The 27,589-nt window shown below is 45.9% G+C and overlaps 1 protein-coding gene across 2 annotated transcripts in view; it reads right to left on the reverse strand.

The window, feature by feature from the left end:
• The window catches only part of LOC126335310 (serine/arginine repetitive matrix protein 1-like), a 48,026-nt gene extending 21,286 nt beyond the window's left edge, over positions 1 to 26,740 (reverse strand). Inside the window, exons 1-4 of one of the 2 annotated variants that reach the window (XM_049998451.1) lie at positions 26,552 to 26,740; positions 21,897 to 22,054; positions 6,380 to 6,446; positions 3,889 to 4,207 (exon numbers count right to left, since the gene is read on the reverse strand). In XM_049998451.1, coding sequence (XP_049854408.1) covers positions 3,889 to 4,207; positions 6,380 to 6,446; positions 21,897 to 22,028 — 518 coding nt within the window. In that variant the 5' untranslated portion in view covers positions 22,029 to 22,054; positions 26,552 to 26,740. The remainder of the gene's footprint in view (positions 1 to 3,888; positions 4,208 to 6,379; positions 6,447 to 21,896; positions 22,055 to 26,551) is intronic. The other variant, XM_049998452.1, reaches the window with a different exon arrangement.
• Between the last annotated feature and the right edge of the window lie 849 nt (positions 26,741 to 27,589).

Consider the following 27,589-nt stretch of genomic DNA (forward strand, 5'->3'; position numbering starts at 1 on the left):
CATTCCATAAAAAAGCACAATTTCACACGGCTGGCTATTGCATCAACACCTTTCTGAATAATCAAGAGATTTACTGTGGCGAAAGACTGACCACCTTCAACACGTGATACCACAACTAACCTTGGTGCAGCGGGAAGGGTCTTAATCGTTACCCTCATTACGTTTGCGTTTCTCAGATGTTTATTGTGAAGTTGACTCATTGTGAGAAAATGCACCAGGTATGCCAGCGTCTCTGATGGCATGCTCCTTCGAACTGGTGGCGCCCTTCACAAGGGGTCGCACCTGCCTTAGGTGACTTCACACCTCGCGCTCACCTTACAGACGGACCAATCGGCAATTTGGAATGGTTCCAGTTCAGGCAATAGCCCCTCGTTGAGACTGGTCTGTACCAGGGGGTACGGGCGAACCCTACCTGTCGACCTGGGGTCGAGACGTGTTACCCAGTCCCCCCGTTACGTGTCTGACGCGTGGGCCAGCCTTCAGGAGCGCACAGCGAGGATGAACACAACCTTTAACGCCAAAATGGAGGAACGGGAGAAGCAAACAAGTCAAAGGGAGCAAGAAAAAAGTGTGACTGCACTTCCGTAATCAACAACACGACATTCCCAGAAACACTCCAGACAAGGTCCCCAAGGGAGTGGCAGAGGAATACCAAGAGAATCGACAGCATATAAGGGAAAAATGCTGCTGAAGCTGGAGCCCCGTGGTAGCCAAGCACGAACCCAACAGTGGCGAGCTTCCTGGGGGTGTGTATGTGTGACATTCCTACTAATTCATTTGGAAGAAGTCCTCCGACGAGTATCTCAACAATGGACGTATGTGAAAATTAGCCAGGGCATGATGAGAGTAACATTTCACCTACGTGGATAGCAGCAGCCGTTCTTAAAATTAATTTTCGCTCAACCAAGTTCTTTCATTGCCCTGATTAATTCAGTACGTGTCTGCCAAAGTAGTCCCCACGAGGGTCAATGTGATGCCTGATCAGTGTACTCACCACCCATCGTTTGGCTCAAACTTTGGACAAGAACCCGTTCTGTAATTTAGATTGGAGTGGAAGAGCGCCATTTAACCCAAGTGTTTCGAGTATTAAACATACTAAATACGTTTCCTTTTCGTGGTTCATTCATAAGCATCGTTTCTGTATCTGTAACCGATTATGAAGTATGATTAATTTGAAGACATTTCCGATGCACACTGCGCATAACCCTTCTTCCACGAACTCCAAAATGTCGAGACGGGGATTGTTTATTCTCATCTTTAAATAGAATTTCTATGTATTGGCTGCATTTTATATCTAATAATGTATGATACGAGGGCTATCCACGAAGTACATTACGTTTTGGAATTAAAAATTAAGTATTGAAATTTTATTACATACAGATAAAAGCCACACTTAAATACTACTTTTCTACATAGTTGCCATTTAAATTAAGGCACATATGGTAGCGATGGACGAGCTTGGAAATTCCTTCGTAAAATTCGGCCGCCTGCGCCTTGAACCACGTTGTTACCTCTTTAACCTGTGCGTCATCAAAACTCTGCATAGCCTACCACTTTATTGCTCGGAATAAGTGGAAGTCGCTCGGTAACCAGGTCGGGACAGTACGGCGGATGAGGAAACAACTCCACTTAAAAGATTCGAGAACTTGAGTGGCATTTCCCGTGTGGGCCCGGGCGTTGTGAATCATCAAGATCTTTGAGCCCAACTTTCCCCTGCACTTGTTTTGTATTGCTCTTCTGTGCCGAGGTTTGCAATACCTTTGAGAGTATTTTAGTGCTTCTTTCCAGGAAATCTGGAAAAATCACACCTGTTCTGTCCGAAAAGACAGTCGCCACGTGGTTGAAGACGCAGGCGGCGGAATTTTACGGCGAAGGAATTTCCAAGCTCGTCCATCGCTACCATATGTGCCTTAATTTAAATGGCAACTATGTAGATTAGTAGTATTTAAGTGTGGCTTTCATCTGTATATAATAAAAAAGTTTCCAATACTTTATTTTAATTCCAAAACGTAATGTACTTCGTGGATAGCTCATAAATAACTGCACGCGATGACTACGCATTCCGTTTTTATCTCAGTAAACACAACTTCGAGCTAGCTTTTATTTAGTTTCGTGACGAGCATTGATGTCGAGTAATGGAAAGAAATTCAGTCCGGTATCGAGTGAAGGTATCAAGCTGCTGGATAACAATGAATTAAGTTTTGTCACCAACCGTTTTCTTAAAATCGGGCACTAAGTATTTCATAGCAGGTGGTGCGTCCACTGCAGCGCTTCGCTTAGACGTAACTGTCGCTGTGAAAGCAAGTTTAAATTCAAACGTCGCCAGTTATAGCGGACGGTTATCAACGCTGCAGAAGTGGCCAACCTGGGACACTTCCGGAGCTGTACCTGCGGTCGTGTTGTCACGTGAAACTGACGCACGCGCACTGCTTGTCGCTCATGTATAACGCTGTCTTGGCAGCAGGACAATTATCTGACAGGACGTCTGGACACGTGCCCGATTTTTTCTGTTAAATCCCGATAAGGACAGATTTTCAGTTCCATTCTCATGGGGAGGGAGGGGAAATGGAACCTCCACCCACCAAGATAAGAATGAACGTAAGCTGTGGCCAACGCACACTATACCACTTTAACGTTGCTGGCTAGGTCTCAAGACATGGAGGATGGACACAATCTGCTGCAGGTGTTTCCAGTACCCTTCATTGTCTTTATATTACGAGGGGTCAAACAAATTTGCCACCACTGAGTTTGTACACCCTAACGAACAAATTTTCCAAATCATAAGATCAGCGACTTTTGAAGAATTCCACCCACCAGTGATGTAGCGGACATCATTAGAGTTCAAAAATATATCTTCCTTGTAGTGTCTTCAGACACGTAGATTGCTTTCAGGAATAGACGTTGCAACGGACCTTAATGTAGATGAATCAAATTGTTTTTAGCCATGAGCCAGCTTCACAGTACACATTGACTGGGTGATATTTAAGACCTTGCAATGATACCGACTTACATCAGTGTCGTGAAGAGAAGGAACCAAGTCAATTCCCTAAGACCAGCAGAAGAAAGCATTAGTTCTGGCTGAAAACCGGCGAGATGATTATCAGGACGACCGAAATCTAAGAGGAAAACAAAGAAATGTGATTCTTCAGTTCCTCCCGGCGTATTTGTTGCTCGAACACTCAATGGGTATACTGTCGGTTCAGTGTCCAACGGGCCCAATATTTCGGCGATCAGACACGTCGCCATCGTCCGGTGCGCTGACGAACTGAGCTGAGGGCGGACGGCAGATTCCGACGCCACGTCTTCGCGACCGCCGGTGTGAGGGTGCGGACGGCGAAGAGAGCGGCCCAGGGGGGCAGATTTAAAACGGCCGCCCGCCCTCGGGAGCTCAGTTTGTCAGCGCACCTGACGATGGCGACATGTCTGATCGCTGAAATATTGTGCCCGTTGGACACAAAGAACCGGCAGTACACTCGTGGACTGTTCGAGAATGAAATGTATTGAGAAGAGTGGTAAGTCACCTACGTACACACTTCCTCAACACTGTATCGGGGGAGTGCCTTTTCCATTGCGTGAGGAGTTAGCCGTTTAAATGTTAAAGTTGCCACGCTGTCCAAAACGCTCAAAAAGGTTTATGCTAATGCTTATCAAATTACCCATAGTTCTACAAACAATTTTTCCATCGTTGTTCGCTTGCTATGTAGAAGTGAGGCTCCCAGTGACAGGTCTATTTCACGACACCATATTCCATATTCTGAAGGAACGTTTACTAATTAATAATAGTAAAGTACAGCCTATGTGTGGCATGGCTGATTAGAGGTGTGTCATCTTACTATATGGCTAAAACGTACATGCAGAACGCAGACCCAGACGCTGCCTTGGTTTTACCTCTTCTTGGAGCCATCTGGCAGCGTTTGCTGGCCCTCTTCCTCCTCCCCCTCCTCCTGCTGGCTGGAGGTGCTCGCGCCCTCTGCTTGCTCCTGCGAGCGCTCCAGCGATGCAGACTTCTTTCGTGGGGGCTCCTCCTGCCCTTCTGGAGAAGGTTCATCCGGCAGCGGTTTTTGGCCCCCCTCCTGCTGGTTGGAGGTGCTCGCGCCCTCTGCCTGCTCCAGGGAGCGCTCCGGTGACGCAGACTTCTTTCGTGGAGGCTGCTCCTGCTCTTCTTGAGAAGCATCCGGCGAGATCCCTCGCTCCAGCCCACCGGTGCCTGGAACAAGGTTCCAAGGAGAGTAATTTTGGTTGCCTGGTATGGAGTGAAGCGGAAGGGACTAAATTGCAAGGCCACCAGTTCCTTCACCCGGCAAGTGGCAAATGCGGAAGTAGTCAAACGAAGGAGGCGAAAAGCAGACCCTGGAAATCCTAAGAATAACTGTCACAATGAAAGCCGAGAATGGAAGTGGCTCTCCCATAAGGAGTCAACTGGGTAAGGCTGGTTTAACGAAGGTGTGAGTACTGAAAGGTGTGAATGCTACCCAGTCATCGGTTGCGGTAACATCCAAACTTGCAAAATATTGACGAATTTACAGAATGGGAAAAGAAATCTGCCTCAGGTAATATCGGTTTGGGCTCTTGGGGAAAAGTGGGGCACATGAGGCAGTATAGGGGCTAGAGCTGTTTAGGAAATAGTTTGAAGGACGACATCTACGTTTTTTGTAAGAAATCTTTCGACAATGTTACTGAAATACGGTATTCGAATACTAAAGGTGGCAGGAGTAAAAGACAGGGAAAGGCAGGTTGTGTACAACTTTTACAGAAACCGGAACTTAGTTACATGAATGTAAGGACATGATGGGGAAGCAGTAAGAAATTGTTATAGCATACCCTCTTCAGGCTCTGTCTTGTATAAGCAGTGAAGGAAGCCAATCACGTCTTTAGAGGAAATTTAAGCTCTGAGACGAGAGAAAAATGAGGATTGCTGATAGCGATGGAATTCAGTCAGGAGGCAGAGGACTGAAGAGCAGTAGATCACCGGTATGTATTTGTTGTAGCACGGTTCTAACTTCCCAATACCCTTAAAGGAGTCACCCACCTCATTTCCGCCAATTCCCTACTCTGTTCTGCCGGTCGCCGTGTGTACCAAAATGCTGCAGTCATACTTAACAGTTAACGTTCGTCGCACCTGCAGTATCAGGCCGACAGTTATGTGAGACACTATGCGGCTCCAGGGAATGAGGTGCAACACCCAGCAGGTTTTCAGGCTTGGTGGGAAACACTTTCTAGGTATCCTCGTCTTCACTGTGCACGAGTGTGACATGACGTAATAGACAGGTGTACTAGCGAGCGCTGCTTCTATACTACTCCCCACACGATCTTCATTGTGGCCTTAATTTCGCATCCGATCGGTGGTTAAAAGCCCTTTTAGGTCTACCCAAGAACACAGAATTATTTGTCCAAATGCTCTCAAATTCTTCTGCCGTAGAAATCAACCTAAACAGCGGCCCGTTTTATCCGAGCCGCTTTCTCGTGGAAATTGAATAGACTAAGTGCATACGCCTTCCGTGCACGCATGAGAATCAACCAAGCGCTACAAGAGAATGTGTATGAAGTTTATGCTCTAAATTGTGCCTAGTACGGAGTTCTGAATTTCGAGGTATGCTGCACATTACGCTCGCGCGGAAACAAGCTGCTATGGTAACCTCTCCTAACATTTGAAGTGAACTAGTTGTGGCAGAGTCCACCCGTGTCGTACTAACAGATTTTGTTTTTCCCACCTTGATACGTGATTTCTTACTTTTCCGGATATTGGTAAGTTACACAAAGTCCTGGCACTTGTTTATACTGGTGTTACTGAGGAAAAGCCTAAATTTTATATAAATGAGGACACTAAGATAAACATTTGTTACTAAAAATCATTTCAACAGTGCAGAAAGTCGAAATTATTTGACAACTATGATTACTTTCTGGGTCACTTGGCACCTCCTATAAGCAAACAGGATACAAAAGTAAAACGAAAAGGCACTTCCCTGCGCTCTAGAAATTTGCTTTCAAGTACATATTTTTTCTATCAAATGTGTGTTGTGTCAAGTTTCCATTACTTTCATGTACTTCCAGTTCTCAGGATGGTAATGAATCTACTGGATCACCTTAAAAAGAACGTTCACCATGAATTTTGCTTTTGTCGTTAACTGCGTAGTAATACTTATTGGTACATTTTGTTAGTTTATTTCGTCTCTTTCCTAAAAAAAATTGTTCCTCATAACCTCACTTTCGCCGTTTAGATTTCATACTGCAAAGCAGACAGCTTTTACGTGACACCAAATTTCGGCAGTTAACTTTAAAGCAGAATCACCGCTGAACTAACCACTCATGTGAGACAAGACAGTCTTGTACAAGACGCGGGCTTAAGCCACGGTGAGGTCAACTTCACGCAGACACTTACCAGCCTTCTCCAGCTCTGGAGACTCAGCAGCTGCAGCAGGCAGCGCCTCCAGCTCCGCGCCGCTTTCCTAGGGCAAAGAAATAACGGTTAAAGAGACTGGCCAAGTCCAGACCGTGGGTAGCGCAGGGTGGAGTATGGATGGGTAGTGAGGTGACCATCCAGCGTTTTTATTGGTAGTTACCTGTAGAACTACACCTTCAGCTTCAGTCATGTTTGTATCACATCGTTCATTCGCACGACATGTTGCTATCTGGTGCTTAACGTTAATGCACATGATGGCAGCTCACTGGAGAAACCTGTTCAGGTAATCAATGTTTTGGAAAATAGATCTGGCTAAGTTGATAGCGGTTTGTGAATGTAACAGTCAAACCTCAACCAATCACACAGAGCATGGACAAATCTTATGTAAGTAACGTTAATCGTCCATTACATTTTGTCACGAGTCAGAAATTACAACTCTATATATATTGCGATATGAGTCAGATTGTGTAAGTAAAGTAGTGCAACAGAAGCACTGATGTTTAAAGTATTTATTCGTACTATACTATAGAAGAGCACAGACATGCTGCGATTGGTGGAGGTGCATGCAATCTCAACGTGACATGTGAGACCAACCCAATTTCAGCCAAGGCTACTGAGGGCAGCTTCGGCAAATCGTGTCATCGCTGAAGATCTGACAGCAGAACACTTATATTCAGTTTAAACATTATCTGTCGTTGAAAGAAGGTAAGAACATCTCATGACCAGGGATGTTAAAAGCTGTGAAACATTCACATAATTGATTTGTTAGAAATTTATTTTAAACACTTAGCTACGTTGGACTTTCGAAAACATTTACACCACCACAAAAACACTGGAAATGTCTCGTCCATTTCATTTAACATGTTGACGGTCGTTTTCAACCTAACTAGTAACGTGCGACAAGTGAATACAAGGTTAGTTATTGCTAGTCAAAAGCAGGTAGAGGAATTCTTGCTGTTGCGTTCCCCTCGCTTGGTAACAGCACGAATCGTTACACCAACACCGCTAGAAACTCACGTGGCAAGTGATCCAAAACTGAGTGCATCACCGCCTCTACAGAGCACTGTGGGCTCTAACCTCGCTGAACACGAGCTGATCACTGGCCTCATGTTACATGCCACCGAGCATAGAAAAGTGTCTCATTCCACTGTTTCATTAGCTCAGTGCTGAAAGAATGCATATACATTTCCTCGTCCTCTGCCGAAGTAAGAATTTGGTGGATATAGGACAGACATTACGTGCCGAGTGAATTGCAGTATGTTGTATCGAAGAGGAACGACGAAAAATAGTCACTCTGGAGAGAATAAGTCATCTATAAATTATTTTTTATTTTAATTTTCCTAATTACTACGTTTTCCTTTCGTTCAAGCATGTGTGAACGCATGCGAGAAGCTCACGGTCTGGTCCTGTGCGACAATCATGCACGGTTCAACAGATGTGTTGACAATCAGTATTGCATCGTAATTAACTTCATGTAGTAGCAGTATTTTCTCGAAAAAGTTCTCATTTTCATCGAAAATTCTGTTGGAATAGACTTTCGCTACGTTTGACGTGTAGAATATGTCTCATTCGGAGGCGTTCTCTCAGAGCGTCGCGCTAGGCCAGGTGTGCCGCCCACTGCTCAAGGGTGGTGCGGGTCTGAGGAGCTGCAGACGCTCTGCAGAGGTCTACAGCAGGCAATTCAGAGGCGTCAGAAGATGCCTCAGGAGGAAACCAATTTCCAACTGGCGCAGAAAATTCTTGACAGTCTCTACTAAACTCACTACAACAATGTACGGGGTCATATACAAAGGAAAACTTTTGCTACAGAAATATTCATGTAATTAAAACTTTTACATACGATTTAATACTCCAACTACTTTTCTACGCAGTCACCGTTCACATTAGCCATTTCTACCATTTTGCCAGCTGTTCTATGCCTCCTGCATGTTCATTTACCACCAGCCACTGAACTTTTTAAATGTGATTGGCACTTCAGATTCTGAACAATGTGGTGAAATTAGCGTAAAATCTTTCCGAGAATTTTGGTGAGAAATTCGGTCCCTAAAATTCATCTTCTGCCGCAAATATTACAAAAAAAAAATTTTGGCGACGGCGCCTTGACAGGACGACGGAAACAATACGCCAGTGGCATGCAGTGGACACTTCAAGAGTAGTCGACCGAGAAAGTGACTAGTAGCGGTGGCTGTGCTTAGTTCCATCCACGCACCCGCCGCCTCAGTGTTCTTTGTTACTTTGTCAATTTTAGACTCTTGCCCTCTCGGTTTCCAGGTTCGATGTTCACTCGGCAACGTCTAGCTTAACCGTGAGAAAGCCCATTTTTGTGTAGGGGCAGATGGCAGTGCCTACACGTTATTCTTAACCCTCTGTTCCTTAGGACAGCAACTAAGTGACTGACCACACGCCACTCATACGTTTTGTTCCTCCTGGGAGAAACGTCTAGCCATTCAGACAGAGCCTGATACGAGTACACGATGCAGCAACATGACCTTGGTGATACGTGGAGCAGCTAGCACTACGTCCCCAAGCCCAGCGGTCCTAAGGAAGGTACATTCAGAGATTCACAGACACTGACCTCCAATCAGCATTCACCTGAAGTGGTATAGACCTCGACATCCCTTTATTCTTAAATAGCTACAACCGAAATGAGGTTACCCTGACAGGTATCATTACCCAGCTAGCCACAGCTCAACTTGGAAGCAGTGTCTTACTAATGCACAGCACACCGTTGTGTTAGGGTGGTTCATTTTTGCTGACCTGGCTGGAAAATCAACTCGCATGTCAATGTGGATGTTTTTTCGTGTGTTTAATGAAGTACTATACAGAAAATTGCCGACGAAACACTTCATCAGACTTTGGGAAGTTGCGTGCGAATTCCATCCACCAAGTGTGTGTTTTAGGGCGCAAAAACTGGCCATACACACCCAAGTCTCAACTATAGAACACGAAGAAAGGCGTTGAAAGTAGACTATACGTCAGTTCCAACCAACGAACGACACCTGAAAACTGTCACCTAGACAAAGTGTTAAAAAAGACCCCACACGGAAACGGAGGACCAAAATTAAATGGCCTTCGTCATATTGCTTTGGCACACAAAAAATAAAACCTTCAGGACTGTGATACGAGCACCCAAGTGAGTCTTTTGTCGAAAAGAAGACCCAGGAAACGAAAACGTGGGACCACAAGTGATCGTCGTGCATCGAGGTAGAGCTCCAGAGCGGGGTTGACCATAGTACAGAAGTCGACCACCCTCTATTTTAAAGGAGAAAATTGAAACCATTGTGGGGGTCCATGCACAGGCACGCCGTGTAGCTGCGTGGAGCTGCCATTCTGCAGAGGCCATTGAAGAGGAACTAACCCAAATGCAGAAAACGTCCACATACAGAGCAGGGGTGACCAAATAACCAATGGAGGCCACAGGTCCATCTATAGCAATGACGGAAAGTACACTCAACACGGAAACCTGAGGGACGCCATTCTCCTGGGTCCCTGGAGAACTAAAACCGAACCCTGGACGACCAATGCAACAGGAACCGGCGGAAAAAATCTGGAGTGGGCCCCGAAGACCCCACTCTGAGTGTAAGATATGATGGCACAAGGCCATGTCACAGACCTTGCAAAGTTCTAAAAATACTGTAGCCAAATGGCGGCACTGGGATAAAGCCTGCCGAACTGCGGATAACAAGCAACGATCAGAGACTGTCCCCCTCGGAAGCCACACTGGTAACGAGACAGATTCCAAGATTCAAGGACCCAATAGAGCCGACAGGCTACCATCCGTTCAAGTAACTTAACGTTTCAAGTTATGCTAGCAGCACGAACAATCTCAACATACATGTGACAGACATCAATACAACCCATCAAAGAGGGAGGACACGGCTTGTGAAGTATATAGACCAACAAGGTAACCCGTGCATCAGGTAGCAGCAAGGGAGCGAGAAAATCAACGTGGTCATCATCGCAAAAGTCTTCGTGTGGCGACCAGTGTAATGAAGGGAGGGAGAAGAAAGATCAATGGTAGGAAAGGTACCATGAGCAAGACAAATGGGGCGGGGAGCCACCACTAAGAAGGCACAAGTCATGGTTTACTAAGGACTGGTCTATGACAAGGCCCCAACTTGAGGGAAATGCACTTCCCCACAGGTGACGGTGAGTATTAAAATGGAGGGGATGAAGTTGCTGAAGAAGGGTTGTTAAGGCAGCAAGTGGAAGAGTCCTGCCAGGAATGACAAAGACTTGACTGTTACTCCAGAGTCCAAGTGAACCGTAACAGCAACCACTTCGAATACTATTTGAAGAATAATCCACATGCTAGCAACGTCTGTATGGACCAACGTACAAACTCCAGAGGCCAGTAGGTGGCCCGATACCATGCACTAAAGTCAGAGGCTCTCCATGGGTGCCACAGAGCCACATATAGGGCTGTCTGGCACAGGAGTCATTGCTGGAAGTTCCAATGCTCCAGGATAGCAAGCAACCACTCCTAGGCTTACATGAGGGGGTCACAGCTCAGCCATCAGAAGTGTTTTCAGGGGGCTCAGCCAAAAGGGCACATAGGAACCCGAACACACAGGCTGGCTACTGTGCTGGCTATATACCCTAGCATCAGACAATGACGAAGGAAAAGATGGAATTTCCAGGGCACATGCTGGAGATACTAGGTAAGGTGCTCTTCCCCAAATACAAATTTAGTAATGGAGGTCTAATGCCAGAGGGGACCAGAGAATGCCAAAACCAATTCAGAAGGCCAACATAACCAGGATAGTGGGGCCAACAAACAAGCGCATCAAGACGGAGAGGAGGGGGCAGAGGGGAAGGACCAAGAATGGGAAAGGAGGGGAAGGGAAAGAAAGGAAATGCAGCCCAGGAAAGAAGGAAGACTGCAATAGCACAGGGTCTTTATCACGCATGTACTTATGTACTCACGAAACGACCGTGTGCCCTGGGAGGCAGAGCAATGGCGCATTGGGATGTAATGGGTGTCCAATCTCGACACGCGACGCCGAAAGTACAATATGAAGACTGATGGCCGAAGTTCCTGCACTATAAGTACTGCATCAGGGGAGGGATATAGAGCTTTACATCACGGCTGTAGACCATTACCTTGACCTCAGACAAAGTATCACCCTCAAAAGTGAAGATGAAGGCACCAGTGGCAACCTGATTATCCCTCTGATCCCAGTTGGCACGCCAAACAAAATTTACACCTCGCTGCTCTAAATTAGTGCGCAGCTCATCGGCCAACTGCAAAAAAGTCCCTGTGAAATATGATACCCGGATCATATTTAAGCTCTTACAGGGTGTGATGGTTACAGAAACATCCCCTAGCTTGTCACAAGCTAGTAACACTTGACTGTGCAGAAGATGCAGTTTTGATGAAGACTGACCCAGATCTCATTTTGGACAAGCCCTCCATCTCCCTAAACTTTCCCTCTAAATTAACAAAAACTGAGGCTTCATTATATTCCCATTCAGCTCTCTAACATACAAGGTACAGGGGCAAGTAAGATCTTCCATCCTTAGTCTGACGTTCCTCCAATGGCGTGGCCAGGGAGGGAACCATGTGGGGTCATACTTCTGTGTATTGAACTGACCTCGTGTACACTTAAAAGACTGCTGGTGTTTCACCACCAGGAAGAGATCGTCTACACTTCATTGCGTGTCATCCCACCAGATGCCACCCACTCCAACGAAGGGCCCTCCCCACGGGCGCCACCCATCCGCAGCGAAGACTACCTGGCTTGATGGCCATTGCCTCGAGTCCAAATGCCCGTTGGGGTGAGCATCTTTGTAAGGTGTCAAGCAAATCCAACACCTTACATGAAAACCCTGACATGATAAGCAAATCCAGTAGTATGTCACATAGCTCCGAATAAATCGTGATATTAAATTAACCAAAGTAATACGAGTAACGAGTGAGCAAATGGAATACCACAACCTAACACAAGAATGCCTAAATGCATGTCGTACCTTCCCACCGTGAGGCAGACGCAGTTCCGAGGGGAGAAACGAGGACAGAAGCCGAGAGCAGAACCGTGTTAAGCTAGATAAGGGAGGGGCTGGGCACCCACGCCGCGAGCCTACCTGTACAACTATACAACCCGCACGTTTTAGTGTGAGGCTTTTTCGCGTCTCAGGTATGTCAAGGACAACCCCCAGCCCATGTTAAAAGCTAGAGCCCTCCAGAAGAGCAGTATAGATCTTACGATAACGCTAAAAGGACCACACTAGCTGCAGGTTTTAGCGTGAGACTTTAGCGTCTCTGTTACGTTGCAAACTTTAAAAACATTGCCCCACCACGAAAAGTATAACGTTTCTCATTGGATAGACAATTTTTGTAGGCGGAGCTTAAGGTTAACTTTGAGACCCTGATTGGTCAGATGAAAACAGCCAGATAGTTTTTTTTAAACCAACTTCGGTAAATTGTAGTAAGGAGAAGTTAGAGAAGAGTTAGTTCCGAGACGGCGAGCTGGATGGCTGCTGCGCCGGCCGCTGCCGCCCAGACGCTGCTTAAACACCGACAAGGTAATGAACGCACGCGATGCCGCATTTTTGAGCGCATAAGGCTTTACTCAGAACTGCAGAAGTCTCATCTTTTAACCCTTTTTTGCGTAATACTAGTGTAGATCGTTAATTAAAACTCGTGGTGTTCACATTTGCCACTTTAAGAACAGATCTGAAACGCGATGATTTTTTTCTTTTATATAGTTATTGAGAAGCCACATCAGCCACTGTAATTTACGACAAGTTAAATAAGTAATTAAAGATAATTGAGGTTCACTGTAGACCATTTTGATAGTTTTCTTTTGTGAAACTTTAACCTAGATTATAGATGTGATATGGCATAGGTCATCCTTCGATCGATTGTAGAACTTGGAAACCCATTCAGGGAATATTCGTTCACATTTTTGTTGAACGCAGTTGGTTTTTACCATCCTGTATTAAAACATTTCCTTTTATCAATAGTGCAATTTATAAACGATGTTTAGTGATTAGAATAAATTTCCAATGGTAAACTTAACTGCTTTTTCGACGTTATTTTACCAGCTAACTAAAAATAGGAAAGCCTTGAACCCTTTCCACTAAATTTAGTTAGTATTAAGATTCTTTTACAGGGAGTGCAGTGGAGCTGACGCTGAGATCATTAAGTATTTGGTTATATCATCGATAGTCTCACTGAACTCTTCTGAATTCTACATGTCATGTGTGGTCTGGCGTCTCCTTACCAGCAACAGGTCCCAGGTTCAAATCAGTTAATTCCCTAAAAAACACGCTCAGAGCGTCGTTGCGCGAAAGTGGTAAGGAGACACGATATAGTACAAACAGACACCACCATGAATGTTTAGATCTTCCCCTTGGCATAAGTGGGGAGTTAACGGCGCAGACATCAGCAGAGCGATCCGTCTGTCGTCAGGGGGCTACACGAGCAGGGTACATGGCAGCCCCACCACAACAGAGTGGCTACCATGTTGGGTTATTAGGTGCAAAGAAGTCCATGGTCATTGTAGACGCAGGAAGTGGCACTGCATAGTGCTTGGTGGAAAACTCATGCAGGAAGGTGTCTTCGCCCAAAAGATGGAGAATGGGTGGGTACTGCAATGTGACGAGAAAGTGGGCTGAAGATCTCAATGCACGATGGACAATGCACCGTATAAGGCACCCTTCCCCAATTGGCTCGCTCTTTGGGAAAATTTTGAAGAATGGAGGTAGAGCCGACAGGGGATCATGACAATGGCGAAACGTGGAAGACGGCTATTAATCGTCTTACGACAGGCAGGAATACCTCGGGCCTATTCTAATACCCAGACCTGCATGGTAACTTCGCCATGAAACGATCGTCAGGAGAAATAGCGTTCGTGATTTGAACAATGAAATGTGGCACTAAATACGAATTTTCGAATGATTGCTTGCGAGATTTATTCTCTATGAAGTACAAATATTTACAAAGGTACACGTACGTTTTTTATTGTGGTTTTGGGGCGCATAACTACAATGGACATTAGCGCCCAGACTACGTTAGGAATGTACTGCGAGGCACAAGGTTAAAACAGCAACTAAAAGGGACAACACTATAAAAGACGTATTAACAGGCATAGGATAAAAAACAAACGTCCTTCGACAGGTGTGTGAAGTTGATAAAACGAAGAACGCGAGCAGCAGCTCCTAGGTCATCCGCTAAAATGGCATCCAGAGTACATGGCAGGCCAAGATCAAGACTCAGTGTAGTAAAACCTGGACAGGATGTTAAAATGTGGCGGACCTTCAGCAATTGCCCACATGGACGGAACGGCGCCGGCGCAGCCGTCAGCAGATGGCGTTGGCTGAACCGGCAGTGTCCAATTCGTAGCTGGGCCAAAACGACCTCCTCCCGCCGAGAAGGACATGAGGACGTCCAAGCCGCGGGAAGAGGTTTCAAGGCCCGAAGCTTGTTGTCCGTAAGTGCAGCCCAATCGGCATGCCACAGCGATAAAATGCGCTGGCAAATGATCCTGCTACAATCTGATGAAGGAACACAAGAAGCCGTCCGAGGCTGGAGGACCGCAGCCTTGGCCGCGGCATCTGCAGCTTCGTTCCCAGGGATACCAACATGGCCAGGAACCCACATGAAGCTAACCAGAGAACCGTCGTCCACCAGCTGCTGAAGAGAGCGTTGGACCGTTGCACGAAAGGGTGAACCAGATACGGATCACTGAGGCTCTGGATGGTGCTCAGGGAATCTGAGCATATGACAAGCAGAATGTCTGTGGCGGCAGATGTAAAGAACAGCCTGGTAGAGGGCAAAGAGCTCAGCTGGTAAGACCGAACAATGCCCATGTAGCCGGTATTTGAAGCTCTGTGCCCCGACAATAAAAGAACACCCGACCTCGTCATTGGTCTTAGAGCAATCTGTATAAATGAAGGTCATATTAATGAACTTGGAAGTTCGACAAAACAAGAGTGGTATACCGAACCAGGGGTAACCTTTGGGAGCGAGCTGAGGTCTAGGTGAACGCGAACCTCAGCCTGGAGTCAAGGTGGCGTGTGGCTCTCGCCCACTAAAGCTTTCAGGGAGTGAAAAATCAAGGTGTTCGAGGCGACGAAAGCCAACTCCAGGAGGTAGCAGGGCAGAGACATACAACCCATACTGACGGTCAAGAGAGTCGTCAAAAAAGGAACGATACGATGGGTGGTCGGGCATTGACAGTAGCCGACAGGCGTAACGACAAGTCAGTATATCGCGCCAGTAGGTGAGTGGCAATTCACCGGCTTCAGCATGAAAACTCTCGACGGGACTAGTATAAAACGCGCAGATTGGAAGCCGTAAACCCCGATGTTGCATGGAGTTGAGGCGGCGTAAGATGGACGGCCGTGCAGAGGCGTATACAAAGCACCCATAATCCAGCTTGGAGCGGACGATCGACCGATATACTCGAAGTAGGACGGTTCGATCCGCTTCCCACGACGTGCCACTGAGAACACGGACATTTAGAGAACGGGTTCAAGGGGCAGCCAAATATGACATGTGGAGACCAGCTAAGTTTCATGTCAAATGTAATACCTAAAAATTTTGTCGTCTTCACGAATGGGAGAGCAACGGGACAGACGTTAGGACGGTGGGAGAAACTCTTTGTAGCGCCAGAAGTTAATATAGACCGTCTTCTCGGCAGAAAACGGAAGCCACTGGCGACACTCCAGGAGTAAAGACGGTCAAAAGAACGCTGAAGACAGCGCTCCAGGAAACATGTACGCTGCGCGCTGCAATAGATGGTAAAATCGTCCACGAAAAGGGAGCCTGATACATCAGCTGGGAGGCAATCTATTATTGGATTGATCGCTATGGCGAAGAGAGCGACGCTCAAAACGGAGCCCTGTGGCACCCCATTCTCCTGGCGAAAGGTGTCTGACAGGACAGAACCCACACGTACCCTGAACTGTCGATCCATTAAAAAGGAACGAATAAAAAGAGAGGCGACCGCGAAGGCCCCACGTATGCATGGTGCGGAGAATGCCCGCTCTCCCACAGGTGTCAAGCCTTCTGCAATCAAAGAACACAGTCGCGGTCGGGCGCTTCCGCAAGAAGTTTTTCATAATGAAGGTCGCCAAGGTAACCATATGGTCAACAGCAGAGCGGCGCCTACGAAATCCACATTGTACATTGGTAAGTAGGCGTCGAGATTCGAACAGCCAAACCAAACGAGAGTTCACAATTCGCTCCATCACCTTACAGACAGCTGGTAAGCGAGATGGGTCGATAACTGGAAGGCAAGTGCTTGTCCATCCCCGGCTTAGGAATAGGTACAACAATAGACTCGCGCCAGCATGCGGGAACATGTTCCTCAATCCAGATGCGATTGTAAGTACGTAGAAGGAAACCTTTACCCGCAGGAGAAAGGTTCTTCAGTATCTGAAAGTGAATAGAATCAGCCCTGGAGCGGAGGACCGTGACCGGGCAAGTGCATTTTCGAGTTACCGCATGGTGAATGGGGCATTATAATTTTCACGATTCGAGGAGCGGAAGTTAGGTGGCCTAGTCTCTGCTTGTTTTCGGGGGGAGGAAGGCAGGGTGGTAATGAGCGGAGCTCGAAACCTCTGCGAAAAAGCGGCCGAAGGCATTGGAGACATCCTCAGGGGCCACAAGGACGTCATTCGCGACCGTCAAGCCAGAAACTGCTGAGTGGACCTTAGTGCCAGATAGCCGGCGCAAGCTACCCCAGACAACAGAAGGAGTAGAACTGTTGAAGGTGCTTGTGAAAGCAGCCCAACTGGCTTTCTTGCTTTCTTTAATAATACGACACTGCGCACGTAATAGTTTATAATTGATACAATTCGCCACCGTAGGGTGGCTTTTAAAGGTGCGTAAAGCACGTCGACGAGCACGTAAAGCGTCTCTACATGCTGCGGTCCACCAGAGTTCCGGTACGCGACGTGGAGAAGTAGTGTGAGGGATGGAATATTCAGCAGCAGTAAGAATGACTTCCATGAGGTGTGCGACCTGACTATCGCAGCTTGTGAAGGTTTGATCCTGAAAGATCGCCCTGGAAGAGAAGAGCCCCCAGTCTGCTTAGGAGATGTTCCAACTAGTTGAGCACGGAGAGGGGGTATGATGCAAGAGATGGATAACACGGGAAGTGGTCGCTCGAATATGTATCAGAAAGCGCATACCACTCAAACCGGCGTGCAAGTTGGGTAGTACATACAAAGAGGTGTAAATGGGAATAGGTGTGAGATGTGTCCGAAATAAAAGTAGGGGCGCCAGTATTGAGGCAGACAAGATTGAGCTGGTTGAAGAGGTCTAACAGGGAGCCCCTCGGACAGGATGCCGGAGAGCCTCAAAGGGGATGGTGGGCATTGTCTCCAGTTAACAAAAATGGTGCAGGTAGCTGCGCAATAATTTGCATCATGTCTGCCCTGGTAACGGCAGACGTCGATGGAGTGAAAACGGCACAAACTGAAAATGTGAAAGTGGGGAGAGTAATTCGGACGGCAACTACCTGCAGGGCGGTGTGCAATGTGATGGGATCATAGAGTAGGTATCATCCCGGACCAGCAACATAACCCCTCGATGAGCCGGAATACCTGCCACAGGGGGTAGGTCAAAAGGCACAGAGGTGTAGTGCGCCAAGGCAATTTGATCGCATGAGCGTAGCCTCGTTTCCTGGAGGGCTACGACGAGCGAACGGTGCAAGCGGAGCAGCAGCTTTAAGTCCTCTCGGTTGGAGCGAATGCTGCTAATAATCCAGTGAATAAGTGCCATCGTGAGAAGATGCAAGAAGGGGTCACCTCGAAGGCCACTGAGAGCCCGGCTTAGAGCGAGCGCTGCCGCCGCTATCATTAGCGGACAGTCATCGTCCATTTGTTCTATAGGTTCATAGGCCATCTTAACAAGGGGAGGAGGAGCTTCCTCCTCCTGTGAACGGCCAGATGTTCAGGTACCAGCTGTGCGGCCAGTCGAAACGGATGACGGCCTGGGGCGGCAACCGCTGGGTGTCGCAGGAGCAGAAACGCGCCGTGGCGGAGAAGAACTGTGCTTCCTATGAGCCTTCTTGGAAGGTCGTTTAGTCAAAGTACTGGTCGATGGCTGAGAGTTCGAGGTACGTACGAAGTCTGCACGGGACGGTTCCTTCTTGAAGGAATGTGCGTCTGACTTCTGGGCCTTCGTCTTGGCAGAAGCTGATAAAGGTGCTTGTGTCGGAGGGGCGACGGGAGGAAGAGGAGACGTTCTTCCTCTTAGATGGGACAGTCGCGGGAGGACGCTGCATGGTCACCTTGACAGTTCACACGAGGAGACGAAGGTGGACAGTCACCTTCATGAGCATCCCTGCCACAAGTGACATTTAGCCGCGTTGGAATAAGAATGGTGAGTGTGGTTAAAACGCTGACACTGGTAGCAGCCCGTAGGTGTCGGGACGTAGGGGCGAACAGAAACAACCTCGAAGCCCGCTTTGATGCGCGACCTCAGCTGAAGACTATCAAAGGTCAAGAAGTGTCCGGGTTGGTACAAGGTCATTGTTGACCTTTTTCATGACCCTATGGACAGCCATCACGCCCCGCTCAGCAAGCAAAGACAATCTCCTCGTCAGTCAATCCGTCGACTGATCTAGTATATACCACACCACGAGACGTATTCAAAGTGTGGTGAGCCTCCACCCGGACAGGGAAAGTGTACAGGAGTGTGGCACGAAGCAGTTTTTGTGCCTGATAGGTGCTCTCAGTTTCTAGTGACAAGGTACCATTACGCAACCTGGTACAAGACTTGACCGATCCGGCTATGGCATCTACGCCCTTCTGGGTAACTAAAGGGTTGACAGAGGAAAAATCCTTTCCGTCCTCAGATCAAGAAACTACGAGGAACTGTGGGGCAGGCGGCAGTACTTTTGTCACTGGTGGCTGGTCAAGTTTCCGTTTGTGGGCACAAGTCGAGAGAGAAGAGAAATCCATTGCAGAGGAATACCCATGATTGCCAGCGTCTCCGATGGCGCGCTCCTTCCTTATGGGGACAATCTCAGAGGGCACTGCCTTAGGTGAATGTTTACACCTCCGGTCATACCTCCCGAGAAACGGACGGAGGGACCAATCGGCATATTCGAGAGGTGTCAACTCAGGCAATCCCCCCTCCCTGGGACTGGCCTTTACCAGGGGGTACGGGCGTGCCTTACTTGTCTACCCAGGGCGGGGAATTAGTACACGTACGTGTAATCACAACGTTCCCTTACAACCTTACACCATTCTCACTATACTGCAACCAGCGGAGAACAATGTTCAGTGGTGCAGAAGCCAGTGAATCATGTTTGCAGCCTGTCCTTGTTATTAGAGCTGTGTGCTGAAACTAGTTAAGAAGGGACGCGATGAGTGATTTTGTAACAATTTTAGTGAACGCAGAAGAAACAAGTTACGTGATGACATGCAATTCCGTTTGAGACAGACGATCAGTTTAACCTAGTCGTCAGTGTCTTCAGAGCTCCATTAGTATCAACAAAACTAGGGCAACGAAATTGTCTAAATAAGGTGAAAAAATTGAAATACCAGATGAAGTCAGTATTTGTTTGCAAATGTAGTTGACAGTGCTTTAAGTAGGGAAGAATATAAAATGGAATAAGAAAATTCTTAAATCTTAACATGGAATATAAATTCGTAGAAGTCTTCGAAAATAGTCGTTCGGACGCAAACGACTACAGAAATATGAGACTAATCTTTTGTAATGTGGTGTCATGGAAGAATACTGAAATAGATAGAAAGCTTAATGAAGTGAATGAAATGCGACCGTTTCGAACCTTTTACTCAACTTGTTGAATAACGTTTTCATTGCAGCTGCTGAGGAAATAGGTATGGCACAGGGAATAGATTTATAGCCCGCATGTCGAAGAATCCGGGGACTGTCAGTTTGGTAATGGGGTAGTGAGATGAGAGGCAGCTTATGAGGATAAGGCTTCATTTTAGTAAGACGCTTCGAATGCGTGTGGATTGCAGTAGATTCACGGAGACCAGGAGGCTTGCACTGTGCAGGAAGCATGGTTATCTGAAGACGGTAACAGTGCCGTAAGATTTAGGAATTTTCACTACGCTACCTTTTCACTCACGTCCGACGGTCTTCACGCTACAGAAATTCGATGGCCATTTACATAGTCCTAAATTCAAAGTGAACTGTGCAATCTACTGCAAATTTTGCCACGTCTTACTGGAAGGATACCTAAGATTGCCAGGAGACATTAACGCTAGAACATACTTCAGCTGAACGCAGTCCTCGTCCAAGAAGTCAGTTTTCGGGACACTCACAGCAAGATGATTGTTCCTTTAGGACACGAAATAGTTAATGGTGAGGAAACTGGACAAGGTTACAATTTAAGCCCTTATGTCTTACATTTGGCCTCACCAGAAAGCAAGGTAGCAACCTTCGAAAGGTAAAAGCTATTGCTCAAGTTTTGTCAGTCTGTGGCACCATAGCGTAAATCTGAGTAAATAGCGTCTTAACAAGTTACAACTTCTCCATTACGTGAACGAACGTTCTCTCTCAACGATTCTTTGTTGGTAATGCTTAACACTTTAACAAGGGAAGTTAATCTGTGGTTGGCAGATCCATATCAAACCATGGCGGCTGCCTTTATTAGGTCTGAAGTGTTGCACCAACGTATCAAGGACGTGCTAGAGGAGATGGTCGCTGTTTCATCATACTACTGCAGTAATGCCATTTAGACACGAAAAGTGACATGACATCTAAAAGAAGGAACATATTTGGAATCTGGGAAATACCGCAGAGTAGACGAGTTATCTTTGGCAAGTGTTTGCAACTGCTTCGTTTTCAATGAAACCATTTCAGTTTTCGATGAGTGCTAATTTCAGTTGTCTTGCAACAGGTAACAAACAGTACGACATGCAGATGACAGTTTGCATCAATATTTGTTGCTGAAGACTGATCTAAAAATTGGATTCTGTCACACGCGAAAGGGCTACCTTTGTTCATCGTGGGTGGCGTCCTCTAACTGCGGCACTGCTTTTAGTGTCCTCAATGCAAGGATCTCAACTCCTGTTGTTCATAACCATTGCCTCTACCATCAAGAACGACAGTCCAAAAATAACGTTTTTTAACCTATTTCTGTGTCCTAAGTAACAAAATCTTCTCCTGGAAATACAGAGGCTAAAAATATGAAGTTTTAATCTGCAAACGGACGTTACGTTTTTCGGGGAGGGTGGTCTGTGCAGGAAGACGAGGAGCGTCATTGTATGGACCCCAAGCGCTTGGTGGCCTTCTGACCAGCAAACTGTTTGTGACATGTCCGGTCCACGACGTTATTTATTTGTTGCATTACATAAACAAAAAATAAAATCGTGAACCATGTGGAAAACTGTAGGAAAATGGAGAAAAGTACATCAGGAAAGCCCATTTATTTTATGGAGGTTCTGAAGGCCAATGAAGCTGACTAAGAACTGAAACATCCGCACCTTCTGATACTACTGAGGTTACTTAAGATTTGTTTCCCTACATGGAGCTGGGGCTACCTATGTAACAGCGATACGCTACCTGGTCCCCAGCAGCCGGGTCTCTGCCTTCACGGGACGGCCCTGGCAGATCTCTGGCCTCTTGAGACTGCTGCTGCTGCTCCTCAGCAGCCGGTGCTGCCTCCTTCCTCACACGGTCCGGTTGTTTTTCCATAGCTGGTGGCTTCACACCGTTGTCTGCTGCAAAACAGTACGCAGGTAGGTCAGCTTGTAGGGTCGTATTATGTTATACGAATTTGGTACACAAGGCTCGAGCTGAGATGGCGGAAAAGGAGACTGATTGGGAGAGGGGGAGGGGTAAATGGACATGAGCACGGTACAGGAGGTGGTCAGAGGGAGGAGCAGATTACAACATGTTCTAGGTGCTATACTTATTTAACAGTTCTGAAACGTTGCTGGGTTCGCTAGCCAGTTCACATGACAAAAATACTGGAAATACAGCTGCTAGGAAGTGTTTTGTTGGAATAAAGTGACTGTGGAAAGCACATTACCAACACGATTCACTGTACCTCACCTCACAACTTTACGTGTCTAACACCGCAGCAATGTGGTACTCACTATAGAATTGCACGACTAAGAAATTTAAACATTCTTGTTACATTAGCAGATACACGCAATCACCAATCCTACAGTAAATTACGGTGAAATGTGGTGATGCACCACATTTCATCGTAATTTACTGTAGGGTTGGTGATTGCGTGTATCTGCTGCAGCGGACAATTTTACACGCGGCGAAAGTGAAGAGTACGGTAGATGCCGTCAGTTTTTACCAGTGACTCAAGATAAGTATTGGACTGCATCACTGGATCGGAACCCAAAAACGAACTTTCAGGGTATGGTTCAAGGTATTAATGCATTTCAACTAGTTTCAAAACTAAAAATATCAGTGGGGAAAATAGTTTTCAACTGGGACGTAGGTATGCGTTCTACAGTGTATTAAAGAGACCTCTCCAACTTTCAGGCAAGTCACAACAGTTTTAAATTTCTAGGCTTTGGGCGTACGCTATGAACAGTTACGCCAACTTCCATGTCAGACTTCAGGCTGCGACATCACTTTAGGCATCTCGGCAGTGTAACTTTACGTCCTCACCTCAAAGGTTGTCATACTTACAACATTATCGAATATTCTGAAATCGAAGTAATTTTCAATGAGCCACTGCGTGCGCAGACAAAAGCAACGCTGTTTATTGGTAATGATTCACTGGAAATATGATGCATGTGAAAACACGACTACGCATCAGAACGCGAGACCGCAACAAACGGATTTAAAAATTCGCTGCGCTCCTCTGTCCACTAGGGGCTTGTCTGAAGGCCCCTCCATACACATGTGGCTGTTTATCGGCCGACCGACCAATTCCGAGGCAGCCCACACGCGTACCGACCGATCGCACTGCGCGACTACAGCACCACTCTCTTGCTGCGATTTGTTTATCCTTTGTGCTTTGTGTTTACGTTCCAGAGTCCCTTTGCTTATTACGGTATGTTAATTTTTACTTGTGCACCGTCCCTTTGATTATACACAACAATGAATTACGGTTTCCAGCCACTGGCAGAAGTGAAGGACTCCTAATTCAGTGCTGTTGTGTACACAAAAGTATGTAAAATGAGTTCTGAAAACTGCAACGTTGTTAATAGTTGCCTGAGGAAAAAACGGTAAAACAGAATTAAAGGATTCATTTAAACTATGTACATAATGTAAAGGATGCCCTGTACATTGAAGAAACTAATTTCAAATAAATGCTACAAATTTTGGTGCACATCACCTAGTAACAGATACATAAGAAATTATGTATTTAGCAACTGTTAGAACTAAAAATCCCACATTTTGCTTTTCGTATGAGAAGACTGTTATAAGCTGGACTTTTATAACAATAAAGCAATTATTCTATGAACTACGATCCGTTGACAGTACTCGTTTTACTCCCGACACATATCGGGAAATATATATATCTTACTTGTCTATTTCAGTTTCTAGTTTTCATTTCAGGTACGTATCGGCAAAAAGCCTAAAAACTACAGAAGGTCTAAGGATTGTTCATAAAATATCTGTTACTCTATTTTCCAAATAAACTGTCATGGAGTCGTTTAAAAATGAAATACGTGCTTACTTTCTTGAATTTATAATCGACATGTCACAAACACGTCCAGTCTTTAAATTTTTTAGTAACTTTGTCAAAGTTTCATCGCATCGCACCCTGTTATGTTTCTTAGAACAGTCGCCCGCAGAGTGATGAAAGAATTTTGTCGGGCGGTTGGCACACAGTTTGAAGTTTGTCGTGCCACACAGTTTATTGTGAGAAGCAGGTGTGAGGTTGGAAGGGCTCTTGTCACGTCATCATTCCCGCCTGACATCCCAACAAGGGAAGTCGGTCGGTCGGTTAACAGGCCTACAAGTCAAATTTGTCGGTCGGTGCGCGTGTCAAACATTCCCGTTAGGCTCTCCTCCCCTCTTCGTCCCCAACCACCCTATCAATGTGATTTATTGGTCAACGTCGCATTGTTTCTAATCCATGGGAAAGTAGATAAACTTAGTGCAGAGGTACGATTAAATCAGTCAATTAGATACCTCAGGCAAGACTGCTGAGAAATTTATCTGTTGGCGCTTTGCTGAAAATTGCGATATGAATTTTTTACGATAATGGATGGGCTTAAAATAGTTTATTTTTGGAAGAAACAGTCACCATAATCGGCACTATCCTTTCGAGGAAAAAATATTTAATCATTGATACTGCGTGGACATTAGAGATTACGGAAGTACCTACTCACCTGTGCTGGTACGTTAATTAATGACGACAGCGTAATATACTCACTAATAACGTATTGGAGGGTGGGGCAGGATGACTGGTATGGGGTGGCTGCAAGACTGCCTAACGTCTCTCGCGGAACGGACCAACCACATACTGGTTGCCAGTTCGAGACTTGCTTCGCCCAACACCAACTGGATGTGCAAAAATGAACAGAAGGCGGGAAGAACCTAATAACCGCCTCAGCAAACCTAACGACATCTCCTGTTCGTAAATCATGAGACGGGTTATCAACCATCAAATAAAATGTTAAGTCTGGTAAAAAACACTACAGATTCTAAGAACCAAGAACTATTTGTCAATAAGGAAAGACATTAACAGAAATTCAGATTCTTGGTTCCACATCGATAAACAGGTTTTTACGACCTCCCTTAGCGCGATTTGACTATCGTTTCGGTGAAAGTTATCTGGTGAACAACCACTTACATTTTTCGTAGTTTATGTAAGATACTTTGGAAATACGGAAGCGTCCGATCGCGCCTGTCTGCTTTTTACCCACGACGTCACTAATATGGCTGAAACAACCATAAACCATGATTCCATTACGGCACATATGAAGTTGTAACAAACACATTATGAGGACGAAAATACATCGAAAACAAACACAAACGTTCCACAGAAAGTTTAAGGACACTAACGGGACAAGCGCGAGAAATACGGTTTTTTGGGCGGTGACAAGCTAAATATAAACCAATTTAGACACCCACCCACACACAACCACGCAAAACGACGAAAAAACCGACATAATGAAACTCCTCAAATACCACTAAACAATATATGGAATCTGACACTTCCCTTGAGCTATATAGCTGAAAAGCAGCTCCCGATCCCATAAATTAGGACCTAACACTTCCCTTGATCTATATAGCTCAGAAACATCTCCCGATACCAATACCAACGTTCACAGCCACATAGTGGGACCGAACACTTCCCTTGGTCTGTTATCCTTACGACATCTCCACATACAGCCGTCTCTGGTTCGAGACGCCGGAACTTTAAGTAAGCCTCATTTCTCCACGACATACTGAACACTTCAAGACTTCATCCAAAAATCCGATTAGTTGAAATTTTATTAGAGACAACGCACTGTCACCCATCATAGCCGCAACCGATAACTGTTGACCCTGTCATATCCACACCTACCGAAGACAAAGCAATTTACAAAAATTCACACACGACGCCACACTCGCAAACTAAACCCAAAACATCACCCGACATCCACCAGAGAGCACCAAGGATCGCATCAAAACGACACCTACAAACATGCCACTCTCACAAACTAAATTCCACGCCGTCGTGACGTCACACCACAACAGCCTTACGTCACGGGTCAAAGCCGACGGGTGGTATCGGACGCTCGGTCGACCCGATACTTTACAAGCACTAAATCACAATTGTCCGTTAACTAATGCAAGTCTCCGGAATTCACCTGCAGTTTCAGTTATTATAACAAAATTCGTTGGATATGGCGCACAGCTCGACGTTCAGGCAACTGTCAGTACGTTGCTACAGATTATTTCATTATGGTCGCGGTTGGCTTCAATTTTCAATCAAATTATGACCTGTAACACGAGCTATAGCTCTGACTACACTACAGATTGCGTGCCGTCAAAGTCCACGCAAAATGAGTAATCTGACATTTAATTCGTATTGACGGATGAGCTTAACCTCACATAACCCAAAAAGTTTTGGAGTGGTGTTACGAGTTCGGAAAGCGTAGATCACACCCTACTACCCCCAAGCGAGATTCTCGGCAGTGGAGACTCCCAAACGATTAACAATATTTTTCTGAGCTCTTGCATAGTTCCCACAAGTATACGAGACGACGCAGCAAAGTCACAGCAGCAGTGTGCCTGAATGTCGAGATACTCACCGTCACGCGGAGGCTGGAAGTCTGCGACTCAGGGGACACCTACTGCTCTAGACACTGGGGCAGGACTAACACGCCACACAGCCAGAGGACCTCGCTGCGCCTGTGGCCGGCCATAGAGGTCTACAGCCCTCTACCGTGACACCGTGAACCGCTGGTGACGCGTCACATTTACTTCTGTAACTTATAAAACGAATATTTATTTAGATGGATAAACGTAAGAAACATTATTCCTTTGAAACAGTTATGAACATAGTTTAACAAGTTATCTTATGGAGAGTCATAGTACCGAGTTACAAATTTTTGAGAAGAAACTTATTTTTTCCATGACGTGAGTAATGTATTTAAACCAAATGTGTACAAATCAATTTAAATGAAATTTTTATCAATTTTCGTTAGGGAGTTAGAAATGTTCAAAATTTCAAGGGTGAATTGGAAATGCTGTACGTGGAGATGGGATGTCCATTTAAGTGAGCTGTTCCAACGAATACCCATTTCTCACAATGCACAACTCAATTCGCCTTGTAAACGACAATATAACATGTAAAGTGGCTAATGGCACTGAGCGACAAGCTTCCTCGAAATGCTGTTTGAAGTCATGTTTAGTTAGGTTGTGGAATGTGTCCCTACTGCGTTGTACGTTTATTTATTTATTCGTCCACAGATCATTTAGTACAAGACTATCAGACAAGTCAAATATTTACAGAACTAGTTTACACATATACGAAATGTTACCGAAGTAGGATAGGTTTAGGCAAGGACTGGCAAGAAGTCGGCTATGGCTTAATCCAAGAAGCCATCCCGATATTCATATAAGAAACTTGGGGAAAACACGGAAAACCCAAGTCAGGATAGTCAGACAGGGAATAAACCGCGGACCTCCTGCATACGACTCCAATGTATTAAGACTGGAATAGCCACGTCACTCGGTACGTGATTGAAAGGGAAATCACAAAAACATAGTCTACAAAAAGTCCAACATGCACAAGAAGTAAATCAATGAACAAGAAATTTTGAAAATAACAAAACCAGTGAAAAAGG

Source organism: Schistocerca gregaria, chromosome 2 (assembly GCF_023897955.1).
Source record: "Schistocerca gregaria isolate iqSchGreg1 chromosome 2, iqSchGreg1.2, whole genome shotgun sequence".
Taxonomy (NCBI): domain Eukaryota; kingdom Metazoa; phylum Arthropoda; class Insecta; order Orthoptera; family Acrididae; genus Schistocerca; species Schistocerca gregaria.